Source organism: Oryctolagus cuniculus, chromosome 7 (genome assembly GCF_964237555.1).
Source record: "Oryctolagus cuniculus chromosome 7, mOryCun1.1, whole genome shotgun sequence".
Taxonomy (NCBI): domain Eukaryota; kingdom Metazoa; phylum Chordata; class Mammalia; order Lagomorpha; family Leporidae; genus Oryctolagus; species Oryctolagus cuniculus.
In genome coordinates, this window is record NC_091438.1 from 2,110,830 (window position 1) to 2,136,930 (window position 26,101).

Sequence of the window (26,101 nt, forward strand, 5' to 3'; positions counted from 1 at the left end):
AATGAAGCAGCAGGTGGGAAGGTCTTCCTCTGTCTCTCTCTGTCTCTCTCTCTCTCTCTCTCTCTGTCATTCTGCCTTTCAAATAGGGCAGATATAACATCTAATCACAAAGCTCTTAGACTCACTTGAGACAGTGAAAGGGAGAGGTGTTTTTTCTATTTTTTTATTATAAATAGCCAAGCATCAAGAAAATATGATTTCTAAATAAAAGAGAGGGTTTTTAACAAAGGATTTGCAACTTTTACATGTTTTTTTACCCTCGTTGCCAATAGTCACTTTCTAGAAAGAAATACAAGGATCTTTACAGTACATTAACCTCATTATCTTTCAAGAGAAGGAAAGCATTTTTAAAAGTTTATTTTAAAAAGCATCCAGGGGCAGGGGTTGTGGCATAGTGGATTAAACCACTCTTGAGACACCCACATCCTGTACCAGAGTTCTGGTTTGAGTCCGGGTTACTCTGCTTCTGATCCAGCTCCCTGCTAATGCTTCTAGGAAATAACAGATGGGCTCAAGTATTGAGTTCCTGCCACCTACATGAAAGACCTGGATAGAGTTCCCAGCTCCTGCCTTCTGCTTGGTCCAGCCCCAGCTGTTGGTAGTGAACCAGAAGGTGCAAGATATGTCTCTCTCTCTTTTTATCTCTCTCTCTCTTACTCTGCCTTTTAAATAAATAAACCTTTTAAAATCTTTTTTAAAACCTTTTTAAAATGGTGAGAAATAAATTTCTGTTGTTTTAGATACTACTTAGTCTGTGATATTCTGTCATAGCAACACAAATGGACTAAGACAGTAGGGAACCTTTTAAAGAGAGAAAGAGCAAGCATCCAGACGAGAGGATTTTCCTGAAGTTCTCCCATAATGTTGGCAAATGAACATTAGACCCCATGATGCGGATGCAGAGGGCTACATGTTGGAAACCTAGCAGGAAGAAAGGGACCAGGAATGCAACTGGGAAGGGTTAAGGTTGACTCCAAGGGGGAAAAATCTCCTTGTGTAAGACAGAATCAGTCAACTGAGCAAGCAGTTCATAGTATGCCAAAAGGTCAAAGGAGAAGAAGCCACAGGCTTTCCCCCGTGAAGGCCCTGCTCTGTGTGCTGCACGTGTTAGCGCATTTAAACCTCGTGATGATTCTATGATGGTGACACTAGCACAGTTCTCAGCTACATGAATGCATGAGGAAACTGAAGTACAGAGAGTACTTTTGGCAAGGTTGCTATGAATTCCTAAGTGTGCCAAAGGTAAGGTCAAATCCCAGAACTGAGATGACAGTCGGGAACAAGTAATAGTCTGTAGAGAAAATACTCGCCTATCTAGGACATGTCTCATAACCCGCCCACCACCAGCAGTATCAGACTGAATTCCCCAAATCATGCTGTCTCAGGCCTCCAGCACCTGGCGTATGCCATAATTACAGTCGTGGAATAAAAATAATTTCAGTACACTCTTAAGTTTACTTATTAACACTTTCATAAAATTGGGCTCAGGATTCTTTTTTCAATTAGTGAAATTATTTTATACACTTCAGATTTGAAAGTGTATAAATATAAAAATCAAACAAAAGCAAACCTTTCCAAGAGAAGGAAAATGTTTTATTTTTTTAAAGATTTTTATTTATTTATTTGAGAGGTAGAGTTACAGACAATAAGAGGGAGAGACAGAGATAAAGGTCTTCCATCTGCTGGTTCATTCCCCAAATGGCCACAACAGCTGGAGCTGAGCCAATCCAAAGCCAGGAGCCAGGAACTTCTTACAGGTCTCCCCCATGGGTGCAGGGGCCCAAGCACTTGGGCCATTTTCTACTGCTTTCCCAGGCCACACCAGAGAGCTCGATTGGAAGAGCAGCAGCTGGGACTAGAACCAGCTCCCATATGGGATGCCGGAGCTTCAGGCAGAGGATTAACCTACTGCACAGTGCAGGTCTCAAGGAAAACATTTTAAAAAGCTGATTTCAAGAAGCATCCAGGAACAGAAGTTTATAAAATAGATATAAGCTGAAAGTGTTTCATTACTATCCCTAAATAAAAGCAATCTTTCCTTAATTAATGAAAATTATTATTATACAAAATTTTCTCAATTTTAAGTTTCTTCTCATAATATTTTTCATGATTTTTTTCTTAAAATTTTAAGTAAACAACCTAAAAATTAAATACATGATAGGAGCAGCATTGTGTTGTAGTGGGTAAAGCCATCACCTGCAACACCGGCATCCAATACAGGGCAACGGTTTGTGTACCGGTTGCTCTACTTCCCATCCAGCTCCTTGCTGATGGCCTGAGAAAAGCAGCAGATGACCCAAGTGTTTGGGCCCCTGAACCCAAATGGGAGACCAGATGAAGCTACTTGCTCCTGGCCTTGGCTTGGCCCAGCCCTGGCCACTGTAGCCATCTGGGGAGTAAATCAGTGGATGGAAGATCTCTTTCTCTCTCCGTTTCTCTCTTTCTCTCTGTAACTCTTTCAGATAAATAGATATCAAAATATATCTATGATAAACATAAAAGTTCAGAAATAACCATGCTTCTCAACTCCCCCCCCCACTTAGTGTGTCCAGCTCAGCTATATTTAATTAGCTTAATTTAAGTTTAAATGTAATTCAAGTTAAGTTTATGGTAATACAATCACTGTTTTGATTTTTTTATCCAAAAAGTCATTTTCTAGCATTAAAACTTTAATTATCAATTTTTTTATTATCTATTTGTATGTTAAAATATTTCACATGTTCCACAAGTATAAGGTATTCTTGTTTTCCAGAGTTTCCAATGCCTGACAAAATTAAGAATCTCCACACAAAGTCAAGAGTCAAAAGGGTTCAGATACCAGAGAGCACGTAATTCTCCCACAGTTCTTTAAGTACCAGGAGATAACTATGCAAGTAAGATTGGTATTGTTCAGAAAATCTGGAAATGTCAAAGCCTTTTCACCTTGTATCTCTCAAAGTACCAATCTCCACTTTAATGAAAGCCATAAGAGAGATTACAGTTCTCAATTTTGCTCATTTAAGAACTTGATTTGGGGGCCAGCATTGTGACAGAGTTGGTGAAGCCACTACTTACTATGCTTGCATCCCGTATCAAAGTGCAGATGCAAGTCCTGGCTGCTCTGCTGCTGATCCAGCTCCCTGCTAATGTGCACAAAAAAAGCAGCAGAAGATGGCCCAAGTGCTTGGGACCCTACCCTGCCACCCACATGGGAGATCTGGGGGAAGCTACTAGATCCTGGCTTTGCCTTGGCCCAGCCTTGGGCATTGTGGCCACCTGAGGAGTGAACGAGTGAACCAGAGATGGAAGACCTCCCTGTCTCCCTTTCTCATTCTCTCTCTCTCTCTCTCTCTAACTCTTTCAAATAAGCAAATAAATATTTTGAAAAAATCAATGCCAAATTGACTGTTATAATTCAGTTGACCAATTTATGCTTACTTTCCACTGTAAAGTCATCTTCGTGGAATACCCAGTTGTTATTTTATGTAATGCTCAGAATACCGCTTAATTCATTTTCTTCTCTAAAAGGAAGTTACATAGGAAACAAATGGCATTAGAAGATTTAACTGAGGAGATTTCTGTATTAGTTTTCCTTGCTACTAAAAAAATTATCACAGATTTAGCAACTAAATACAATATCCATGTCTGGGGGTACTTCACAAAGTTAGTGAGAAAATGAGATTTAAAGATAAATTTATGGGATGGGCATTTCGCCTGGTGTTAAGATACCCCTTGGGATGTCTGCATCTCATACTGGAATACTTGGGTCCAAGTTCCAGCTCCTCTTCTGATTCCAGTTTCCAAGTACCCTCATATCATCTCAGTTCTAAAGGTCAGAAGTCCCGGTATAGCATGGTTTAGCTCGGTCCTCAGTTTAAGAGCAACACACAGCTACAACTGAGATATTAGGCAGCCTGGTCCTTATCTGCAGACTCTGGGTGGAAATCTGCAAGGAATTCAGCTCCCGAAGGTTGCACGGCTTCTGGCTTTTCTCCATTCAATAAGATGCTGGCCGTGGGTTGGTAATAAATTGCTGTGATTGTGTTGAGGAATGTTCCCTCTATACCCAAATTGCATCATGAAAGGGTGTTGTATTTTATCACATGCTTTCTCTGCATCTATTGAGGATAATCATATGGTTTGTGTTCTTCAGTTTGTTAATTAATTGATTTGCAAAATGTTGAACCATACCTGCATACCAGGAATGAATCTCACTTGGTCCGGGTGAATGATTTTTCTGATGTGTTGTTGGATTCAATTAGCTAATATTTTGTGAGGATTTTTGCATCTATGTTCATCAGGCATATTGGTCTATAGTTTTCTTTTTCTGTTGCATCTTTTTCTGGCTTAGGAATTAAGGAGATTCAGGCTTCATAGAAGGAGTTTAGGAGGATTCCCTCCTTATCAATTGTTTTGAATAGCTTGAGAAGAATTGGAATTATTTCTTCTTTAAACGTCTGGTAGAATTCATCAGTGAAGCCATCCAGTCCTGGGCTTTTCTTTGTTAAGAGAGTCTTGATTACTGATTCAATTCCCATCCTGGTTATTGTTCTGTTTAGGTTTTCTAGGTCTTCATGACTCAATTTTGGTAGATTGCATGTGTCCAGGAATTTATGCATTTCTTCTAGGTTTCCCAATTTGTTGGCAAAAAGCTCCCCTTAAGATCTAGAACCAGACAAGAATGCCCACTCTCAACCCTGCTTATTTAATACAGTCCTGGAAGTTTTAGCCAGAGCCATTAGGCAAGAAAAAGAAATCAAAGAGATATGAATTGGAAAGGAGGAAATAAAACTATCCCTATTTGCAGATGACATGATCCTCTATATCAGGGATCCAAAAGTCTCCACCGAGAGACTAATGGAACTCATAAAAGAGTTTGGTAAAGCAGCAGGATATAAAATCAATGTGAAAAATCAATAGCTTTTGTGTACACAGACAATGTCATGGCTGAGAAAGAACTTTTAAGATCAGTCCCATTCACAATAGCTACAAAAAGAATTAAATACCTTGGATTAAATTTAACCAAGATATCAAAGATCTCTATGATGAAAATTATAAAACATTAAAGAAAGAAATAGAAGAAGACATCAAAAATGGAAAAAATCTTTCATGTTCATAGATTGGAAGAATCAACATCATCAAAATGTCCATACTACCAAAAGCAATTTACAGATTCAATGTGATCCCAATCAAAATACCAACCACATTCTTTGCAGATCTAAGATGCTAAAATTCATATGGAAACAAAATAGACCCCAAATAGCTAAAGTAATCTTATACAACAAAACAAAGCCACAGGTATCACAATACCTGATTTCAAGACATACTAGGGCAGTTACAATCAAAATAGCTTGGTACTGGCACAAAAGCAGACTTATAGACCAATGGAACAGAATTGAAACTCCATGCATCTACAACCAACTTATTTTTGACAAAGGAGCTAAAAATCAATCCCTGGAGAAAGCACAATTTCTTTAACAAATGGTGTTGAGGAAACTGGATCTCCACATTCAAAAGTATGAAGCTTACACCTAACACAAAAATCCACTCAAAATGGATCAAACCCAAATCTATAGTTCAATACCAGAGAACATTGGGGAAACTCTGCAAGACATTGGCATAGGCAAAGACTTCTTGGAAACGACCCCAGGAGTACAGGCAAAGCCAAAATTGACAAATGAGAATACATCAAGATGAGAAGCTTCTGAACTGCAAAAGGAACACTCAGCAAAGTGAAGAGGAAACCAGCAGAATGAGAGAAAATATTTGCAAAACTACATAACTGATAAAGGGTTAACATCCAGAAGAGCTCAAGAAATTCAACAACAACAAAACAAACAATCCAGTTATGAAATGCTAAAGGAATTAAGCAGGCATTTTTGAAGAGAGGAAATACAAATGGCCAACAGACATTTGAGTAAATGCTCAGGATCACCAGCCATCAGGGAAATGCAAATCAAAACCACAATGAGGTTTCATCTCACTCCAGTTAGAATGGTTCACATACAGAAATCAACAAACAACAAATGCTGGCAAGGATGTGGGGGGAAAGGTACCCTGGCCCACTGCTGGTGGGAATGTAAACTGGCGCAACCACTGTGGAAGGCAGTATGGAGATACCTCAGAAATCTGAATACAGACCTAACATATGATCCTGTCAGCCCACGCCTGGGAATTTACCCAAATAAAAATAAATCAGCATCTGAAAGAGTTACCTATACCTCCATGTTCACTGCAGCATAATTCACAATAGCTAAGATATGCAGTCAACCCAGATGTCCATCAACTGTTGACTGGACAAAGAAATTATGGTATGTATAGACTATGAAAGAGTACTAAGCTGTAAAAAATATGAAATCCTGTGTTTTGTAACACAGGATGGATGCAACTTGAAAGCATTACATTTAGTGAAATAAGCCAGTCCCAGAAAGACAGATATCATACGTTTTCACTGATTCAAGCTAACTAATATTGAGTACCTGAAATGTAATATATTGGAGTGAAATAGACATTTTAAGATTCGATGATTGTTTATAGTCCTTATCTCTTCTGTTGAGAATCAGTATTTTTTTTGTCTCGTCATACTATTTGTTGAACTCTTTTACTTACAGTAGTGTTAGCTATATGATCATTAAGTATACTGAAAATAGATCTTTGTAAAAATTAAGAGTGGGAAAGTGAGGAGGAAGAGGAGGAAGGGTTGGAGCATGGGCGGGAGGGAGGTTAGTGGGGACAGTGTCACTATGTTCCTAAATCTGTATAAGAAGTACATGAAACTTGCACAACTTAAATAAAATTTTAAGACATAAATGAAAAAGAAAAGATCGCCGGGCAAAGTTTGCTGTTTTCTTGTTTTAGCTCCTTCAGGCTGCCTGCATTCCAAACACATTCTTCTTCACTATTTTCAAATCAGCAGCCTCAGCGTCCCCACACTTTAATCCTTTCCAACGTCTTTTGCAGAATCACTTATAACCCCAGCTGGAATTCTGCTTTTAAGGGTTTGTGTGATTACTAAAGCACATAATAATCCAACCCAATCTGTTTTAAAGTCTTTAATTTTAATTACATCTGCAAAGTTCCTGTGCCATATAATGCAACACATTCACAGGGATTGGGACGTGGACTTATTTAAGGGGCTATTCTTGTGAGCATTGTGATAGCTTCCTAAATATACATATAGAGAAACAGAATTCTAAGTCATTGGGTAGGCCCAATTACAAAAAAATATTTAATTGTCCTTAACAGCGCTTTTCCAATGTATATGCAATCACAGAGTAAATCTTCACCAATACTTAATGTTGGATATTTACATGTTTCTCAATCTGGTAAGTGAGTCGTGGTGCTTGTTGTTTAAATTTTTATTTTAATAGGGAAGTGGAACACATTCTTATATACTTATTGGCCATGACAACTTCTCTTCCATGAATTGCTTGTTCCTATCCTTTGCCTATTTTTATATTGTGTCAAATTCTTCTCATTAACTAGTAGGCTGTCTTTACATACATATCTATTTCATAATTTGAAAAGATATTGCAAATATCTTCTCCCAGTTTTGGCTCATTTTGTTACTTTGTTTATGGCATCCTTTGTGCATAGTTTAAAATTTTAATGTATACATTACTATTTTTCCTTAGTGAGTATATCTTTATTTCTAGTTTCAAGAAATTCTGATACCTCAAGATTATAAAAATACTCTCCTCTTTTTCAGAAAGTTCAAAACTTTTTATTTTTGAATTTATATCTTAAAAGCACCTGTAGGGGTGACATAGCAGTGCTGGCATCCCATACGGGCGCCGGTTCAAGTCCCAGATACTCTACTTCCTGTCCAGCTCTCTGCTATGGCTTAATAAAGCAGTGGAAGGGGGCCCAGGTGCTTGGGACCCTGCACCCGCGTGGAAGACCTAGAGGAAGCTCATGGCTCCTGGCTTCAGATCGGCCCAACTCCGGCTGTTGTGGCCATGTAGGGAGTGAACCAGCGGATGGAAGACTTCTCTCTCTCTCTCTCTCTCTCTCTCTCTGCCTCTGCCTCTGCCTCTCTGTAGCTCTGCCTTTCAAATAAATAGATAAATCTTTTTAAAACAGGTACCTGTAACATTTTTATGCCTTGTACCAAGTAAGTATCTGATTTTACTTTGTCCTAGATGAATAGTCAACATTCTCTGGTATCACACATTAAATAGTTGATCATTTTCTGAACTGAAATTTAAGGTTAGCTTCTCAGCTGCATTTTTAAAAAATCTTCTGGCTTATTAAGGGAGTGTCAATATTGCTAACAGTTATTTTTAATTATCTTTATTTTAAAAATCATTTCAACAACCAAGGAACCAAGATCCAAAAGGTTAAAAAAGAAAAAAACAACTCCTTAATGTGTAGTGGAGGAACCAGCACTGTGGTGCAGTGGGCGAAGCAGCCACACAGCGCCTGCATCCCATATGGGCGCTGCTTGGGGTCCCAGCTGCTCCACTTCCGTTCCCACTTCCTGCCGATGCACCTGGGAGAGCAGTGGAGGATGGCCCAGGTGCTTGGGCACCTGCGCCCACGTGGGAGACCCTGAAGAGGCTCCTGGCTTCTAATCAGCCCAGATCTGGCCATCTGGGGAGTGAACCAGCGGTTGGAGCTTCTCTGTAACTGCCTTTCAATAAATAAATCTTTAAAAAAACAAAAACAAAGAAAAAAAATCTTCTGGCTTATAAACTAGATTTATTGATTAATTTGAATGAAACTTACATCTTTAGAATATTTGATGCTACCATCTGAACCCTATATATACTTTGAGTCTTTGATGTTGTTCACTAAGTTTTTATACTTTTTTCTAAAACTATCTTACAATTCTTTTGTTACATATTTGTCCTAAATTATTTATCATTTTTCTATGAATAAGGTCTTTTTTATTACTTTCTCTAATCTACTGTTGATAGTATACAGAAAGTTGATTTGGGATATTAGTCTTCTGTTCCTTATTAGCACTAGTAATTAGTACTGTGCTAATTAGCTAATTAGCATTAGTAATTAGCACTGTCTATGAATAATGATAGGTTTGTTTCTTCTACTCTAATTCTATCCAGTTGTGTGGTGGTAAATGTATAAAAACCAACTCTCTGAAGGAAAAATCCATGATTTGTACCATTAGGCATTACCATGATGGATAGCCCAGCATTGTTGATTTCAAGCTACTAACATGACGTCAGTCAATTCACAAAACCCTTGAAAAACATTTTATTTATTCATTTGAGAGGCAGAGTTACAGACAGTGAGAGGGAGAGACAGAGAGAAAGGTCTTCCATCCACTGGTTCACTCCCCAAATGGCCTCAACGACTGGAGCCGCACTGATCCGAAGCCAGGAGCCAGGAGCCTCCTCTGGGTCTCCCATGTGGGTGCAGGGGCCCAAGGACTTGGGCCATCTTCTATTGCCTTCCCAGGCCATAGCAGAGAGCTGGATGGGAAGAGGAGCAGCCGGGACTAGAATTGGCACCGAAATGGGATACTGGCACTGCAGGCAGAGGATGAACCTACTGCGACACAGTCCGGCCCCAAAACCCTTGAAAATTTAACAATGGGCTCCTCTTAATTGCTAAGAGTTGGCTATGGCACAGAAGTATTGCATATTTTTTTCTTACTGCACTTCAGAGGGCCTCCATTAAAACAGTGAAAGGAAGCCCTAACAGTGAATATCATACCCTTATTTCTCATTTTAAAGAATATTCTTGATAACTTGATGTTAGGTAAATTTGCTTCAGGTTTTAGTGGAGAATATTCAGGAAGATTTACTTTATTCTTATTTCCCTACGAGCTGTCATCACGAGTGGGCGCTACATTTTATTAAATGACTTTTCTATGTCTATTGACATGATCATGTTTTGCTTATTCTTTGAATGTAGTGAATTACACGGTGTATTTTAGGTGAAAACCATTCCTCATTCATGAGGGAAACCCAATCTAGTCCATAAAGCCTTTCCGTATGAAATTAAAATGCCCTTTACTTAACTACTTTTCCTGTTAACTGAGAAATAAAAATTGGAGCAGACAACATTATTTTATACAGTCTAAAGACTCCAACCAGAAAACTGTTAAAGCATAACCTAATACAGTAACATTGCAGGATAAAAAAAATCAACACACAAAAATAAGCAGCAATTTTAAACATAAATAACAACACTGCTAAGAAATCAAGACAGCAATCCCATTCACAGCTACGAAAGCTATAATATAGCTTTACACATTTATATTTTAATATATATGCATTTATATATTTAGGTGTATAATATACTAGCTATAAAAGAAAAACAAAATACCCAGGAATAGATTTAACCAAGGAAGTGAGTGATCTCTACAATGAAAATTGTGAAATACTGATGTGAGAAACTGAGGAAGATACTCACACAAAAAGGGAAAGACATCCCCATTTCATGGATTGGAAGAATTAATATTGTTAAAATACCTATACTACCCAAGCTGACCAACAGATATTCAATGTAATTCCCTATCAAAATATAATGACATTGTTCACAGAACTAGAAAAAAATCTTAAAATTTGTATGGAATCACGAGAGACTGAAAAAAATCAAAGCAATCCAGAAAAAAAGTAACAAACCTAGAGACATTACAATCTCTAACTTCCAAATATACTACAAAGCCATAATAGCCAAAATAGTATAGCACTAGCACAGAAACAGACACACAAACCAAGAGAAAATAACAGAGGATCCAGAATTTAATACATATATTTACAGTCTACTTATTTTCAGCAAAAATAGCAAGAACACATCCATAGACGGTGTGTAGAAAATTGGCTATCTATATGCTGAAGAATAAATTAGCCCGAACCCCTCACCATATACAAAGACTAACTCAAAACGGGTCAAAGACTTCAATGTAAGAACCAAAACCATCAACTACTAGAATAAAATATACACTGGGGGCGGTACTGTGGCGCAGCGGGTTAATGCCCTGGCCTGAAGCGCCAGCATCCCATATGAGCGCCAGTTCTAGCCCCGGCTGCTCCTCTTCCCATCCAGCAATCTGCTATGGCCTGGGATAGCAGTAGAAGATGGCCCAAGTCGTTGGGCCCCTGCACCCGCATGGGAGACCAGGAAGAAGCTCCTGGCTCCTGGCTTCGGATCACTGCAGCTCCGGCCATTGCGGCCATCTGGGGAGTGAACCAGTGGATGGTCCTCTCTGTCTCTACCTCTCTCTGTAACTCCAGTAGCTCTGTCTTTTAAATAAATAAAATAAATCTTTTAAAAAAAAGAATAAAATATACAGAAAATGCTTCAGAACTTTGACCTGGGTGATTATTATTTTGGAAATTACCCCCAAAGCACAGCCAACAAAAGGAAAAATTGACAAATGTGATTATATCAAACCAACAAGCTGCTGTATAGCAACAGAAGCAATAAAGAGACAACCTACAGAATGGGAGAGTATATTTATAATCTATTCATCTGATAAAGGATTTATTTCCAGAATATTTAAGGAACTCAAAAGCCAAAAAAAAATTCTGATTTTCAAATGGGCAAGTCATTTGCATAGAAATTTCTCAAAAGAGGACGTACAAGTAGCCAACAAATTGGATGACACTGCGGCACAGCCAGTTAAGCCACTGTTTGCAATGCTGGCTTCTCTTTTACCAGTGCTGGTTTGAGTCCCGGCTACTCTGCTTACAATCCAGTTTCATGTTAAAGTACCTAGGAAGGGGTAAAAGATGACACAAATACCTGGGTACCTGCCACCCCTGTGGAAGACCAGGGTGGACTTCTTGGCTCCTGACTTCAGCCTGATCCAGACTTACCTGTTCACCAGTGGATGGAAAATCTCTCCCTCTCTCTCTATCACTCTGATTTCAAACAAATATTTTTTAATGTTAAATAAGTATATGAAAAATGCTCATTAATCATCAGGAAATTCAAATCAAAACCACAATATCATCTTGCCCCAGTTAGAATTTATTATCAAAAGGGCCTGGCATTTTGGCACAGCAGGTAAAGCTACCACTTGCAATGCTGGCATTCCATATGGGAGCCAGTTTGAGTCCCGGCTGCTTCACTTCTGACCCACGCACCTCCCTGCTAATGTTCATGAAAAGTAGTGAAGGATGGCCCAAGTTTTTGGGCCCCTGCACCCATGTGGAAGACCTAGAAGAAGCTCCTCGCTCCTGGCTTTGGATTGGCCCAGCTTCAGCCACTGCAGCCATTTGGGGAGTAAGCCAGTGGATGGAAGATCTATCTCTCCCTCTCTCTCTAACTCTGACTTTCAAATAAGTAAATCTTTTAAAAAAATTTATTATCAAGAGAAAAAAAAATAACAAATCCTAGCAAAGATAGAGAAAGGTTAACAGTTACACACCATTGGTGGAAATGTGAACTAGTAGAGCTGCTATGGAAAACAGCATGGAAGTTCCTCATGCAACTATAAATAGAACTGCCATATGGGGCTGGTGCTGTGGTGTAGTGGGCAAAGCTGCCGCCTGCAGTGCCAGCATCCGCTATGGGCACTGGTTTGAGACCCGGCTGGTCCACTTCCAATCCAGCTCTCTCATTTTTTTTTCTTTGACAGGTAGAGTTAGACAGTGAGAGAGAGAGAGAGAGAGAGAGAGAGAGAGAAAGGTCTTCCTTCCAGTGGTTCACCCCCCAAATGGATGCCACGGCCGGCGCTGCATCAATCCAAAGTCAGGAGCCCGGTACTTCCTCCTGGTCTCCCATACGGTGCAGGGCCCAAGCACTTGGGCCATCCTCCACTACCTTCCCTGGCCAAAGCAGAGAGCTGGACTGGAAGAGGAGCAACCAGGACTAGAACCCGGCGCCTATATGGGATGCCAGCGCAGCAGGCAGAGGATTAACCAAGTAAGCCATGGTGCTGGCCCCAATGTTTCTTACATTCTAACACACGGATTAAAGTAGGATTTTAATTCTAATTGTATTCTACAAGTTCTGACACATAGGAATTTCTTTGTTTCCTTCATTTCTTTTGTGGCCAACATATACTTTAAAGTGTGCTTTTATTTCCAAAATTAAAAAAAAATATTTTGTCATCTTTTTGTTAAATATATTTTCTGATTTGATTTTGTTGCAGTCAGAGGAAAACGACTACCTGCTACTGATTCACTGACATTTGTTGAGACTTTCTTTATGGCCTCACATTTGGTTGATTGTTTAAAATGTTGCATATGAGCATCAAGAGAAAATATATTCCTTATTTTCTGGAGATAATTTTTCTCTTTTTATTTTCTACCATGATCATGTATTACATTTGCAACGTGAAAATATAACTGAATGAAAAGAGCTAAATAATTGCTAAAACCTAGTGAGCTTTCAAAGAAAAGAAATAACAGCAACATTACTATGTGCCAAGCACTGAAATAGTTATGCTTATTATCATACTTCATCTTCATACACCTTATATGTAAATATAATTATCTCCTTTTTGCAGATGAAGAAACAGACTCAAAAAGATTATGTAAGTTGCCAACACACCCAGCTATCAGTGAAGCTTATATTCTTAAATACTGTCATCCAGAATCAAAACTGATACATTCACATGTATTATAGGCATCTGCTCACATATGTATATATTGATAATCCATGAGAAGCATAAAGCAGGCAAATCCAATGTGTCCAACCTACAGGGCAGATATTTGACACAGCACTTAGGGTACTGCTTAGCACACTCACACTGCAGTGCCTGGGCTCAAGTCCCCCCTCCACTTCTAATCCAGCTTCCTGCTAATACATGCCCAGGGAGGCAGCAGATGACGGCACAAGTACTGGGGTCTCTGCCTCGTATGTGGGAGACACAAATTAAGTTCCAGGATCCTGGCTTTCAACAGGTCCGGCCATTGCTATTGTGTGCCATGTATTATTTAGGAAGTAAACCAGTGGATGAAAGACATCTCTCTCTCTCTCTCTCTCTCTCTCTCTCTTTATTTTTTTTATTTTATTTTATTTATTTATTTTTTTGACAGGCAGAGTAGACAGTGAGAGAGAGAAACAGAGAGAAAGGTCTTCCTTTGCCGTTGGTTCACCCTCCAATGGCCACCGCAGCCGCCGCGCTGCGGCCGGCGCACCGCGCTGATCCGATGGCAGGAGCCAGGAGCCAGGTGCTTATCCTGGTCTCCCATGGGGTGCAGGGCCCAAGCACTTGGGCCATCCTCCACTGCACTCCCTGGCCACAGCAGAGAGCTGGCCTGGAAGAGGGACAACCGGGACAGAATCCAGCGCCCCGACCGGGACTAGAACCCGGTGTGCTGGCGCCGCAGGCGGAGGATTAGCCTAGTGAGCCGCGGTGCCAACAGACATCTCTCTTTCTCTTACTCTCACCCTCTCTCTCTGCCTTTCAAATAAATATAAATAAATAAAATGCTAAAAAAAAATCACCCAACCTTAAGGACAGTAAACAGCATCTTCAGGTACTCATACACCAATGAGGGAAAAAAGGCAAAATACCTCTGGCAGTTTTCTCGTTCAGATTCACGCCATATTTTGCCAAGGCTCTAATAATGCCACTTTGCCCAGCCATGCAAGCCGCATACAACAAATTTCTCCCGACAATGTCTTCTTGCAAGACTAGCTGCATGGCGTGTTCATGATGAGGATTCTCAGGATCCTCGAAGATCTCCTGCAGACCTTCGACGTCCCCTGTGAGAGCAGGCTGTAGGAGAGGGTTCGCGGTGCCTGCGGATTCCGATTCTGATTCTTGATTATCGTCTTCATGAGATGAAAAAAATACTGATTTTTCTGAACTCACTGATTCTGAGGGTCCTTCTGGCTCCATTAATTCCACAATTACCTAAATAAAAAACAAAAAAAGTTTCATTTATTTCTTTATTTGAAAGGCAAACAGAGAGAGAGAGAGAGAGAGGTCCTCCATTTGCTAGTTTGCTCCCCAAATTCCAAGAGCCAGGAACTCCATCTGGGTCTCATATGTGGGTGGCAGGAACCCAAGTACTTGAGTCACCATCTGCTACCTCCCAGGATGCATATTAGCAGGAAGCTAGATAGGAAGGTGGATCAGAAACAGAAGAACAGGGCCTTGAACCACATATTCTGATAAGGGAGGCAGGTATTCCAAGCAGTGACAACCACTATGCCAAATGCCTGTCCCGGTTTTCCAGGCATTATACACAAAAATACGCGCACTTTACAGAAACTACTGAATTGCCGTCACACCAAATGCTGTGTAGCCACTATATAAATTACAAAAAAAGGCCGGCGCCATGGCTCAATAGGCTAATCCTCCGCCTGTGGCGCCGGCACCCCGGGTTCTAGTCCCGGTCGGGGCGCCAGATTCTTTCCCGGTTGCCCCTCTTTCAGGCCAGCTCTCTGCTGTGGCCAGGGAGTGCAGTGGAGGATGGCCCAAGTGCTTGGGCCCTGCACCCCACGGGAGACCAGGATAAGTACCTGGCTCCTGCCTTCGGATCAGCGCAGTGCGCCAGCCATGGCGGCCATTGGAGGGTGAACCAACGGCAAAAGGAAGACCTTTCTCTCTGTCTCTCTCTCTCACTGTCCACTCTGCCTGTCAAAAAAAAAAAAAAAAATTACAAAAAAAAAAAAAACACATCAAATTTATCACTGCACTCAAAAACTCACTATTTCAAGGGAAAAAAATAGGCACAAAATAATGAAAATTGACAAGGGGTAAGTGGTAAGTGCCATAACAGAAGAAATGTTACAGGAGTTTAGAAAAGACTAAATTAACTGAAGGTAGAATCAATCAAAGAAGTCTTAATGGTGCTTTCTGTGCCGGAATACAGTTCCAATTGAGAAGGATTCAGAGAAGAGCAGCACAGTCCTCTTATATGTAAAGAATGTTTTGGGGGGCCGGCGCTGTGGCACAGCAGGTTAAAACCCTGGCCTTAAACGCTGGTGGATGCCAGTTCTAGCCCCGGCTGCTCCTCTTCTGATCCAGCTCTCTGCTATGGCCTGGGAAAGCAGTAGAAGATGGCCCAAGTCCTTCGGCCCCTGCACCCTGAAGCTCCTGGCTCCTGGCTTTGGATCAACACAGCTCTGGCCGTTGCAGCCATCTGGGGAGTGAACCAGCGGATGGAAGACCTCTCTCTCTGTCTCTACCACTCTCTCTAACTCTGTCTTTCAAATAAACAAAATAAATCTTTTTAAAAAAAATGTTGTTGGCATCACTGTTCACAACAGCAAACAACCTGGAAGAGGAGCATAAACTGTGGCAAAATCTCACAAAATCGTATATAGCAGTTGACAGGGGTGTACCATGTGGTGAACTCACATGGCTGTCAATGCTTACCCTGACCTCCTACTGGTATTCACACCCTGTGTGATTTCCTGAGTGTGGACTGGACATTGTGACCTGCTTCTAATGAAAAGAACATAGCAACAGTAGCGGATGTCACTTCCACAATTTATTTACAATAGACTGTGGTTCTTCTCTTACAGGCATTTTCTCCCTGGCTCTTTTTTTTTTTTTTTTAAGGGTAGAGTTATAGACAGTGAGAGAGAGACAGAGAGAAAAGTCTTCCTTCCGTTGGTTCACCCCCAGATGGCCGCAACAGCCAGAGCTGTACCAATCCGAAGCCAGGAGCCAGGTGCTTCCTCCCGGTCTTCCATGCGGGTGCAGGGGCTCAAGGACTTGGGCCATCCTCCACTGCCTTCCCAGGCCACAGCAGAGAGCTGGACTGGAAGAGGAGCAACCAGGACTAGAACCCTGTGCCCATATGGGATGCTGGCGCCACAGGTGGAGGATTAACCAAATGAGCCACAACGCTGGCCCCAGGCATTTTCTCTCTGGCTCTCATATGCTGCGATGGACAGAGCCACTTTTCAAGGAACCAAGGGCAACTCTAGTAACAGCCAATAACAACTGAGGTCTGGAGTCCCATAACCTATGGGGAACTTAATTCTGCCAACCATTGAGTGAGCTTGGAAGTTGAAGTGCCCCAGCTTAACTAAAGATAAATCAAACATCAGGCTGTAACCTGATAGTAGACTCCTGAGAGAAATTCACATAGAGGATCTATATGAGTTGTTTGTTTATTTGTTTGTTTGTTTTGACAGCCAGAGCTGACAGAGAGAGACAGAGAGAAAAGTCTTTCTTCCGTTGGTTCATCCCCCAAATGGCTGCCATGGCCGGCGCGCTGCGCCAATCCAAAGCCAGGAGCCAGGTGCTTCCTCCTGGTCTTCCATGCGGGTGCAGGGCCCAAGGATTTGGGCCATCTTCCACTGCACTCCCGGGCCACAGCAGAGAGCTGGACTGGAAGAGGAGCAACCAGGACAGAATCTGGAGCCCCGACTGGGACTAGAACCCAGGGTGCTGGTGCCACAGGTGGAGGATTAGCCTAGTGAGCCACGGTGCCAGCCCTATATGAGCTTTAATCAGGATTCCTGAGCCACACAAACTGAGATAATGTGTTCTGTTTTTAACCTACCAAGTTTGGGACTAGTTTGTTACACAGCAATAAATAATTAAGACATGTAACAGTATGAATGAATCATGACAATAGAATATTACATGAAAAAAAGTAGAACCAAAAGATGTATATGTGTGTGAATATTTATCCAGTTAAAAGCAAATAAGTTAAATAAGTATTTTAGAAATACAAGCAGACGTGCTCGCTTCGGCAGCACATATACTAAAATTGGAACGATACAGAGAAGATTAGCATGGCCCCTGCGCAAGGATGACACGCAAATTCGTGAAGCGTTCCATATTTTTAATGGCCAACAGGCACATGAAAAAATGTTCAAGGTCACTAGCAATCAGGGAAATGCAAATCAAAAGCACAATGAGGTTTCACCTCACCCCGGTTAGAATGGCTCACATACAGAAATCTACCAACAACAGATGCTGGCGAGGATGTGGGGAAAGGGGGACACTAACCCACTGTTGGTGGGAATGCAAACTGGTCAAGCCACTATGGAAATCAGTCTGGAGATTCCTCAGAAACCTGAATATAACCCTACCGTTCGACCCAGCCATCCCACTCCTTGGAATTTACCCAAAGGAGTTTAAATTGACAAACAAAAAAGCGGTCTGCACCCTAATGTTTATTGCAGCACAATTCACAATAGCCAAGACCTGGAACCAACCTAAATGCCCATCAACGGTAGACTGGATAAAGAAATTATGGGATATGTATTCTTTAGAATACTATACCGCAGTAAGAAACAACGAAATCCAGTCATTTGCAACAAAATGGAGGAATCTGGAACACATCATGCTGAGTGAAGTAAGCCAGTCCCAAAGGGACAAATACCATATGTTCTCCCTGATCGGTGACAACTGACTGAACACCAAAAAGGAAACCTCCTGAAGTGAAATGGACACTATGAGAAATGGTGACGTGATCAGCATAGCCCTGACTGCTAATGGACAACTTAATACATTATCCCTCTTAGTATTTTTTTTTGTCTGTTCTACTTAATATGACTGGTTTAATTCTGTAATTATCACACAGTTATTCTTAAGTGTTGAAAATTAACTGAAATGTGATCCCTGTTAAACATAAGAGTGGGAATAAGAGAGGGAAGAGATGTATAATTTGGGGCATGCTCGGGCTGACTTGCCCCAATTGGTAGAGTTGGAAACATACCAGGGGATTCCAGTTCAATCCCATCAAGGTGGCATGTGCCAATGCCATCTCACTATTCCAAGTGATCAATTTCAGTTCGCAATTGATCATAATGAAAGGACTAAGAGTCAAAGGGAGCACATAAACAAGTCTAGTACCTGCTAACACTAACCGATAGAATAAATAAAGGGGAGAGTGATCCAACATGGGAAGTGAGATACTCAGCAGACTCATAGAATGGTGGATGTCCTAAATAGCACTCTGGCCTCAGAATCAGCCCTAAAGGCACTCGGATCTGGCTGAAAAGCCCATGAGAGTATTTCAGGCATGGAAAGCCAAGACACTCTGGCAAAAAGATCTCTGTAAGTGAGATCCCAGTGGAAAGAACAGGTCTTCAAAGAGGGAGGAGCCTTTCTCTGAAGGGAGGAGAGAACCTCCACTTTGACTATGACCGTGTCTAAACAAGATAAGAGTCGGAGAACTCAAGGGGCTTCCATAGCCTTGGAAACTCATGACTGGTGCATAGGGAGATTACTGATGCCATAAACAGGAGTGTCAATTTGTAAAGTCAACAACAGGAGTCACTGTGCGCTTACTCCTCATGTAGGATCTCTGTCCTTAATGTGCTGTACATTGAGGCTTAATGCTATAACGAGTACTGAAACAGTATATTTCACTTTGTGTTTCTATGGGGGTGCAAACGATTGAAATCTTTACTTAATGTACACTAAACTGATCCTCTGTAAAAAAAAAAAAAAAAGAAAAAAAAAAAGAAATTATCAATTCCCAACTTGACTCTCACTGGGATTAAACATGACAATAGGTCTGATCTGATTTCATCATCATTTAAAAAAAAATCATCTATTATTTTTCACTTTATGTTTCTGTGTGGGAGCAAACTGTTGAAATCCTTACTTAAGGTATACTAAGCTGATCTTCTGTATATTAAGATAATCAAAAATGAATCTTGATGTGAATGGAAGGGGAGAGGGAGTGGGAAAGGGGAGGGTTGTGGGTGGGAGGGACGGTATGGGGGGGGAAGCCATTGTAACCCATGAGTCGTACTTTGGAAATTTATATTCATTAAATAAAAGATAAAAAAAAAATAAATTAAAAAAATAGGGAAAGGAAAGTAAGTGAGAGGGGGTGTCCAGTTATACACTGAATTGTCTACTAGTAGTAGCTCTTGAGACTGCTGAGTTGCATTTAGAAAATAGCTTATATGTATTCATTGCAAAAGATAACACTATTATATCCATTTTTAGTTGTAACCAATCCCAGGAAGAAAGACTGATTGTATCATGTTTAAGGTACTCTCTCCCCCACTATTCTTATTAGCTTTCAATATGAAATAAAATAATAGCATTACTATTTCCAAGAGCTCTGATATACATCTTTCCTAATATATATCAGGCTCACATTGCCAATAAAATTATTCAATAACAACAACAAAAAAAAACACATTAATGACAGGGATCCTATATGGGGAGTAACTGCACAGTGACTCCTGTTGTTGACTTAACAAATTGACACTCTTGTTTATGGTGTCAGTAATCTCCCTAGGCTCTAGTCATGAGATGCCAAGGCTACGGAAGCCTTTTGAGTTTGCCAACTCTGATCTTATTTAGACAAGGTCATAGTCAAAGTTCAAGTTCTCTTCTCTCAATCTTTACTTAATGTATACTAAGCTGATCTTCTGTATATTAAGATAATCAAAAATGAATCTTGATGTGAATGGAAGGGGAGAGGGAGTGGGAAAGGGGAGGGTTGCGGGTGGGAGGGACGGTATGGGGGGGAAGCCATTGTAATCCGTAAGTCGTACTTTGGAAATTTATATTCATTAAATAAAAGTTAAAAAAAAAAGAAAAAAAAAAGAAATACAAGTAGACACAATAACCACTATTTTAAAGAGCTATTTGAAAATTATTTTAAAATAACACTATTTTAAAAAGAAGAGGGAGATTTCAAAATGGCAGAATAGGGAGGGAGGCTACTGCTCTAGTCTAGGGGAAGACGGTTAAAAAAGAAGTTGAGAGAGTGCAATCTCAGGGAAGAGTTAGGGAGAAAACTCCAGGGGAAACTCCATGCATATCAGAAGGGCAGTGTGGATCTACGCAGAGGGTATGGATGCATGAAACTGACATTTTGAGATGCAATGACTTTGAACAGCCTTGTCTCAACTATTGGAAGAACAGGTTTGTTGTTTTTTTTTTTTTCATACTATTTGTTGAACTCTGTACTTAGTACAGAGTTAATCATATGTGTATAAAGTTAATTGAAAACAGACAGTAGTAAAAAATAAGAATGGGAATAGGAGAGGGAGAAGGAAGAAGAGTGGGAGTGTGGGTGGGAGGGCAGATACAGTGGGAAGAATCACTATGTTCCTAAGTTTGTATGTATGAAATGCATGAAGCTTATATTCCTTAATAAAAGGTTTCTGGGGGAAAAAGTAAGAATAGGAATAGGAAAAGGAGGAGGAAGAAGGGTGGGAGTGTGGGTATGAGGGAGGATAGGGCAGTAAGAATCACTATGTTCCTAAATTTGTATATATGAAATGCACAGTTTGTATATCTTAAATAAAATGTTTCTAGGTAAAAATAATAAAAATAAAAATTTTAAGTGCAAAAAAAAAGTAAGAATGAATGCAAGATTCAGGATTTTTTTATAGATTTATTTTATTTATTTGAAAGAGTTACAGAGAGAGGTAGAGACACAGAGAGAGGTCTTCCATCCGCTGGTTCACTCCCCTGATGGTTGCAACAGCTGGAGCTGTGCCAGGAGCTTCCTCTGGGTCCCCCACATGGGTGCAGGGGCCCAAGGACTTGGGCCACCTTCTACTGCTACTCCAGGCCACAGCAGAGAGCTGGATCGGAAGAGGAGCAGCTGGGACTAGAACGAGTGCCAATATGGGATGCCAGCGCTTCAAGCCAGGGCTTTAACCTGCTGTGCCACAGCACTGGCCCCAGATTCAGGATGTTTACTAGAGGTTAGGGGGCAGAAAGAGAAGGAAAGGTGTAGAAAAAAGGAAAAGACAATCATGTATTTACTGAACATGGCATCTAAGCCACACCATACAGAATGGGCGAGACTTTGTCATGCACAAGTCAGAAGGAAGGGAACTCTGGATGGAACAGCGTAAACGAAAGCACCAAAGCTAAAATCACCAGGCATGCTTGAGAATGCGCGAGCTGGCCAGCCTGGTCAAGCACAGGCGATGCCAAATGAGCAGAAATACACTCTTACACGGTAGGTTTGACTATATCAGGGAGTCACTGCAGGTTTTAATGCTGGAACCCCACCTGTCTCAGGAAGATCAGTCTGACAAGTCTAGGTAACATATGTTAGAGGAACAACAAAATAAAGGCAAAAGGCCAACTAGACAGCTAATGTAAAAGTCCGAAATTAGTGGGAATTAGACCTCTATATTCAATATTCATTAAATTCCTTCCTAACTGTCAGGAACTACAGGTCCTAATAAGTCATTAAAACAGAAAAGAAGCCTCCTATTATGAAGCCTATAGTCTAGTAACATAGGCTCTATGGACATAGGCATTAAAAAAGAAAACAATCAGATTGTGATTTTTTTCAAAGGAAATGAACATGGTGAAGAAGTAGGAATATCAGAGAAATGAAGAGAAAAAACCTGAAATAAGAATGTCAAAGAGATGACACTGAAATAGGACCATACAGAATGACAGAAACAATAAAGTCCGCAGGAAAATGGAACAACATCTTTAAGTAGGGATCAGGGCCCAGTGGCAAAGATTGTCGGTTTGTGGGCCCTACCTTCTTTATCCAACTACTCAACTCTTCAGCTGTAGCATGAAAGCAGACATAGACAATACACAAATGAATCGCCATGTCTGGGTTTAAAGAAACCATTAATACGGCCAGCGCTGCGGCTCACTAGGCTAATCCTCCGCCTTGCGGCACCGGCACACCGAGTTCTAGTCTCGGTCGGGGCGCCGGATTCTGTCCCGGCTGCCCCTCTTCCAGGCCAGCTCTCTGCTGTGGCCCGGGAGTGCAGTGGAAGATGGCCCAAGTGCTTGGGCCCTGCACCCCATGGGAGACCAGGAGAAGCACCTGGCTCCTGCCTTTGGATCAGCGCGGTGCGCTGGCCACAGCGCGCCAGCCGCAGCGGCCATTGGAGGGTGAACCAACAGCAAAGGAAGACCTTTCTCTCTGTCTCTCTCTCTCACTGTCCACTCTGCCTATAAAAAAAAAAAAAAAAGAAAGAAACCATTAATACAAAACAGGTAGCAGCCCTCAGGCCATGGACTTCTGACCCTGTTCTTAAGGAACAACAGTCTAGAGCATTGCAAGAAAACTGTCATTAGTCCTGTGGGGAAAGAAAAGAAATGGGATTATAGTTACCACTCGATACACATTTCAAATTGGTAGAACATTAGCATCTTCTTTTGACAGCCCTCTATTAATCTCTTCCTTCCATAAATGTGTACAATACTGATAAGCTATTAAAATTGGGAATTATTTGATTGTAAATAATACAATAAATTAATAGAATTGACTCTTGATTTTACTTATTTGAGAGGCAAAGTTACAGAAAGAGGGAGAAAAAGAGAGAGATCAATCTTCCGTCCACTGCCACAGGCAGAGGCTTAGCATACTACAACACAATGCCAGCCCCAGGATTGACTCTTAAAAGAAGGAGATTCTTCTCTCACATACAAGAAGTTAGGGTTCAAGCTCAAAAATATAGATCCAGGCTGGCGCCGCGGCTCACTTGGCTAATCCTCAGCCTGCGGCGCCGGCACCCCGGGTTCTAGTCCCGGTTGGGGCACCGGATCTGTCCCAGTTGCTCCTCTTCCAGGCCAGCTCTCTGCTGTGGCCCGGGAAGGCAGTGGAGGATGGCCCAAGTGGGAGACCAGGAGGAAACACCTGGCTCCTGGCTTCGGATTGGTGCAGCGCTCCGGCTGTAGAGGCCATTTGGGGGGTGAACCAACGGAAAAAGGAAGACCTTTCTCTCTGTCTCTCTGTCTAACTCTGCCTGTCAAAAAAATATATAGCTGGATAGATAGATAGATAGATAGATAGATCCAAACGCTTTCTATTATTCTATTCCATCATACTTAGTGTGTAAGACTTTCATCTTCATGACTTTTGCCTTGTGGTGACAGGATGGCTGTCTTAACTCCCAGAATTATATCTTCATTCATGGCAGGAAGAAAAAGAATCCCCCAGGGGATACTGGTGCTATCAATCCCTTTTAAGAAGAAAGCAAAACAACATCTTTCCTAACAAGTCCTAACAAACTTCCAGTTATATCTTATAGGCCAGCCTGTATGATGTGTCTGTCCCATCAGAGGAAGAAATAAGAAAAGAAAAGAAAAAAGAAGTTTCTCCGTTTTCTAGCCTCTATAAAGGAAACACACAAGGTAGATAGGGTTGAGAACAGGAGTTGAGTTATCCAGTCACGCGTGACTCCACTACATGATTGGGTCCAAATCCTATCTTTGAAATTGTTAGTCCATGTCTTCCACTTTACAGAATAAATACAGTAGGAACCTATAATCCTGTGTGTCTGGCATCCAGCTGCCCACCATCTATGCCCATGCACACACACAGACACACACACACACACACCCCTCTTCCTTAAAGCATCCTGCTTTCTGTTTTAGAAACTTCTTCTAATGAAAGATGAAGTCAATTTCCAGGCTACAGAAAACAGAGACAGGATCTTCCTCTCCATCTCAGCACAACCCTGTGAATAGCACAAAACTCAGGCTCGGCCAGTCAGCTGCTCAATCCCACGACCTTGACTTTAAGGATACGAGGTTCATCGAAGAGCACTCAACACAGTGACAGACGCAGGGTGCTAGTCAAACTTTCTGCTGTGAGAAATATGTTGGGGTTCTTACAGGCTGACCCTCTAGAGTTTCCCAGGTTCTGCTCAGTTTAAGCCTCCCAGTGATTATGCGGGCCCCGATGGAGCATACAATGTAGACTACTGGCTGTCTTCCTGAATAGCTAATCTCCCCTTCTTTTAGAATAGAACCCCATTGCCTTTTTTAAAGACTCATTTTATTTATCTGAGAGGCACAGTTATAGAGAGACAGAGAGAGAGAGAAAAGTGAGAGAAAGAGATCTTAAAACTGCTGGTTCACTCTCCAGATGGCCACAATGACCAGAACTGGGCCTGGCTGAAGCTTCACCCGGGTTTCCCACATGAGTGCAGGGGCCCAAGCACTTGGACCATCCTTTGCTGCTTTCCCAGGATCATCAGCAGGCAGCTGAATCAGAAGTGGAGCAGCCAGGACTTGAACCAGTGTCCATATGGGATGCCGGCACCACAGGCAGCAGCTTAACCCACTATGCCACAGTATCAGCCCCTGCCTTTTCTTTTAATCAGGCTTAATTTTGAACTAATTGTTATAGTGGAATAAAACCATTTCACAGTCTCTCTTGCAACATGATGTGGCAATATGTTCAAGAAGTAGATTATAAGATACTAGACTATATATAATAAGCAATTTCCAGTAAAGTATAATTTCTTCTCACTGAGTTGCATGCATGATTAGACAGCTAATTTAGACCATGATATGGATGTCCTGTGTGTGTGTGTCTCTCTCTCCATATATATTCATATATAGATATTATATATATGCATATATGAGTACATATAATTAAACAAAATAGTATTTCTCTTTACATGTGTAACATACTGCTGTTTCTAATTCCATTCTTTTAAGGCTGAGTATCACCTACTAAATTGATTTCATGACCCACTACATGAGCCGTAACCCACAGTGTGAAAAACTTTAGTGTTAGCCACTATGAAGACTATACCAAGAAATCAACAAGCAAGAACCTAATAGAAGTTAGATAGCATGTGTCTGTTGTTGATAGCTTGGGTGACAAATGTCCCAATAAATCCAGGACAGTTCCAGTTACATCTGTTCCCCTGCTATAATTTTTAATATCATCTGCTTTCCCCCTCAAAGGTATCCATTACAATCAGACAATAAATTATTTCATTACCCTGTTAATAGCAGCTCTGGTCTTCTGAAATATTTCTGCTTCAGATATCTACATTCAAACCTTGAAGAATAAAAGGAGGATTTGTCTGGAATGCCTTTCTGCACTGGCCCAGCAGGCCTCAGACAAGACCTTGAAGGTACCGAAAAACTTTTATTTGTGTTTCATAGGCATTCCTGCTAGTAGGCCTACAGGATAGCTTTTTATCTCTTCCATTCCAAATCCTATTTAGGCCAATATACAAAATCTACTGTCCTAAAAATTCCATGATTCTACTCTTTAAAAATAAATGATTCATTTGAAAGTCAGAGTGACGGAGAAGAAATAACAGAGAGAGAGACAGAGAGAGAGAGAGAATCTTCCATATACTGGCTCACTCCCCCAAATGGCTGCAACAGTTAGATCTGGGCTGGGTTGAAGCCAGAAGCCAGGAACTCCATCCTATTCTCTCACATGGGTTACAGGAACCTAAGTACTTGGGCCATCTTCTGCTGTCTTCCAAGCTGCATTAGCAAGAAGCCATATTGGAAACAAAGCAGCCAGGACACAAAACAGCACTCAGGTCATAGGATGAAGTTATCCTAAGTGGTGGC

General features: G+C 41.2%; 1 protein-coding gene and 1 non-coding gene across 7 annotated transcripts in view; one reads left to right on the forward strand and one right to left on the reverse strand.

Annotated features, from left to right (window-relative positions):
- The window catches only part of ANKRD45 (ankyrin repeat domain 45), a 79,610-nt gene that overhangs the window by 43,470 nt on the left and 10,039 nt on the right, over window positions 1–26,101 (reverse strand). For all 6 annotated transcript variants that reach the window (XM_070077134.1, XM_070077137.1, XM_070077138.1 and 3 more), the window contains one exon: window positions 14,419–14,761. In XM_070077134.1, coding sequence (XP_069933235.1) covers window positions 14,419–14,746 — 328 coding nt within the window. In that variant the 5' untranslated portion in view covers window positions 14,747–14,761. The remainder of the gene's footprint in view (window positions 1–14,418; window positions 14,762–26,101) is intronic.
- On the forward strand, window positions 17,550–17,656 carry LOC127493777 (U6 spliceosomal RNA). Its single transcript, XR_007924321.1, has one exon. It is a non-coding gene; the product is annotated as a U6 spliceosomal RNA (small nuclear RNA).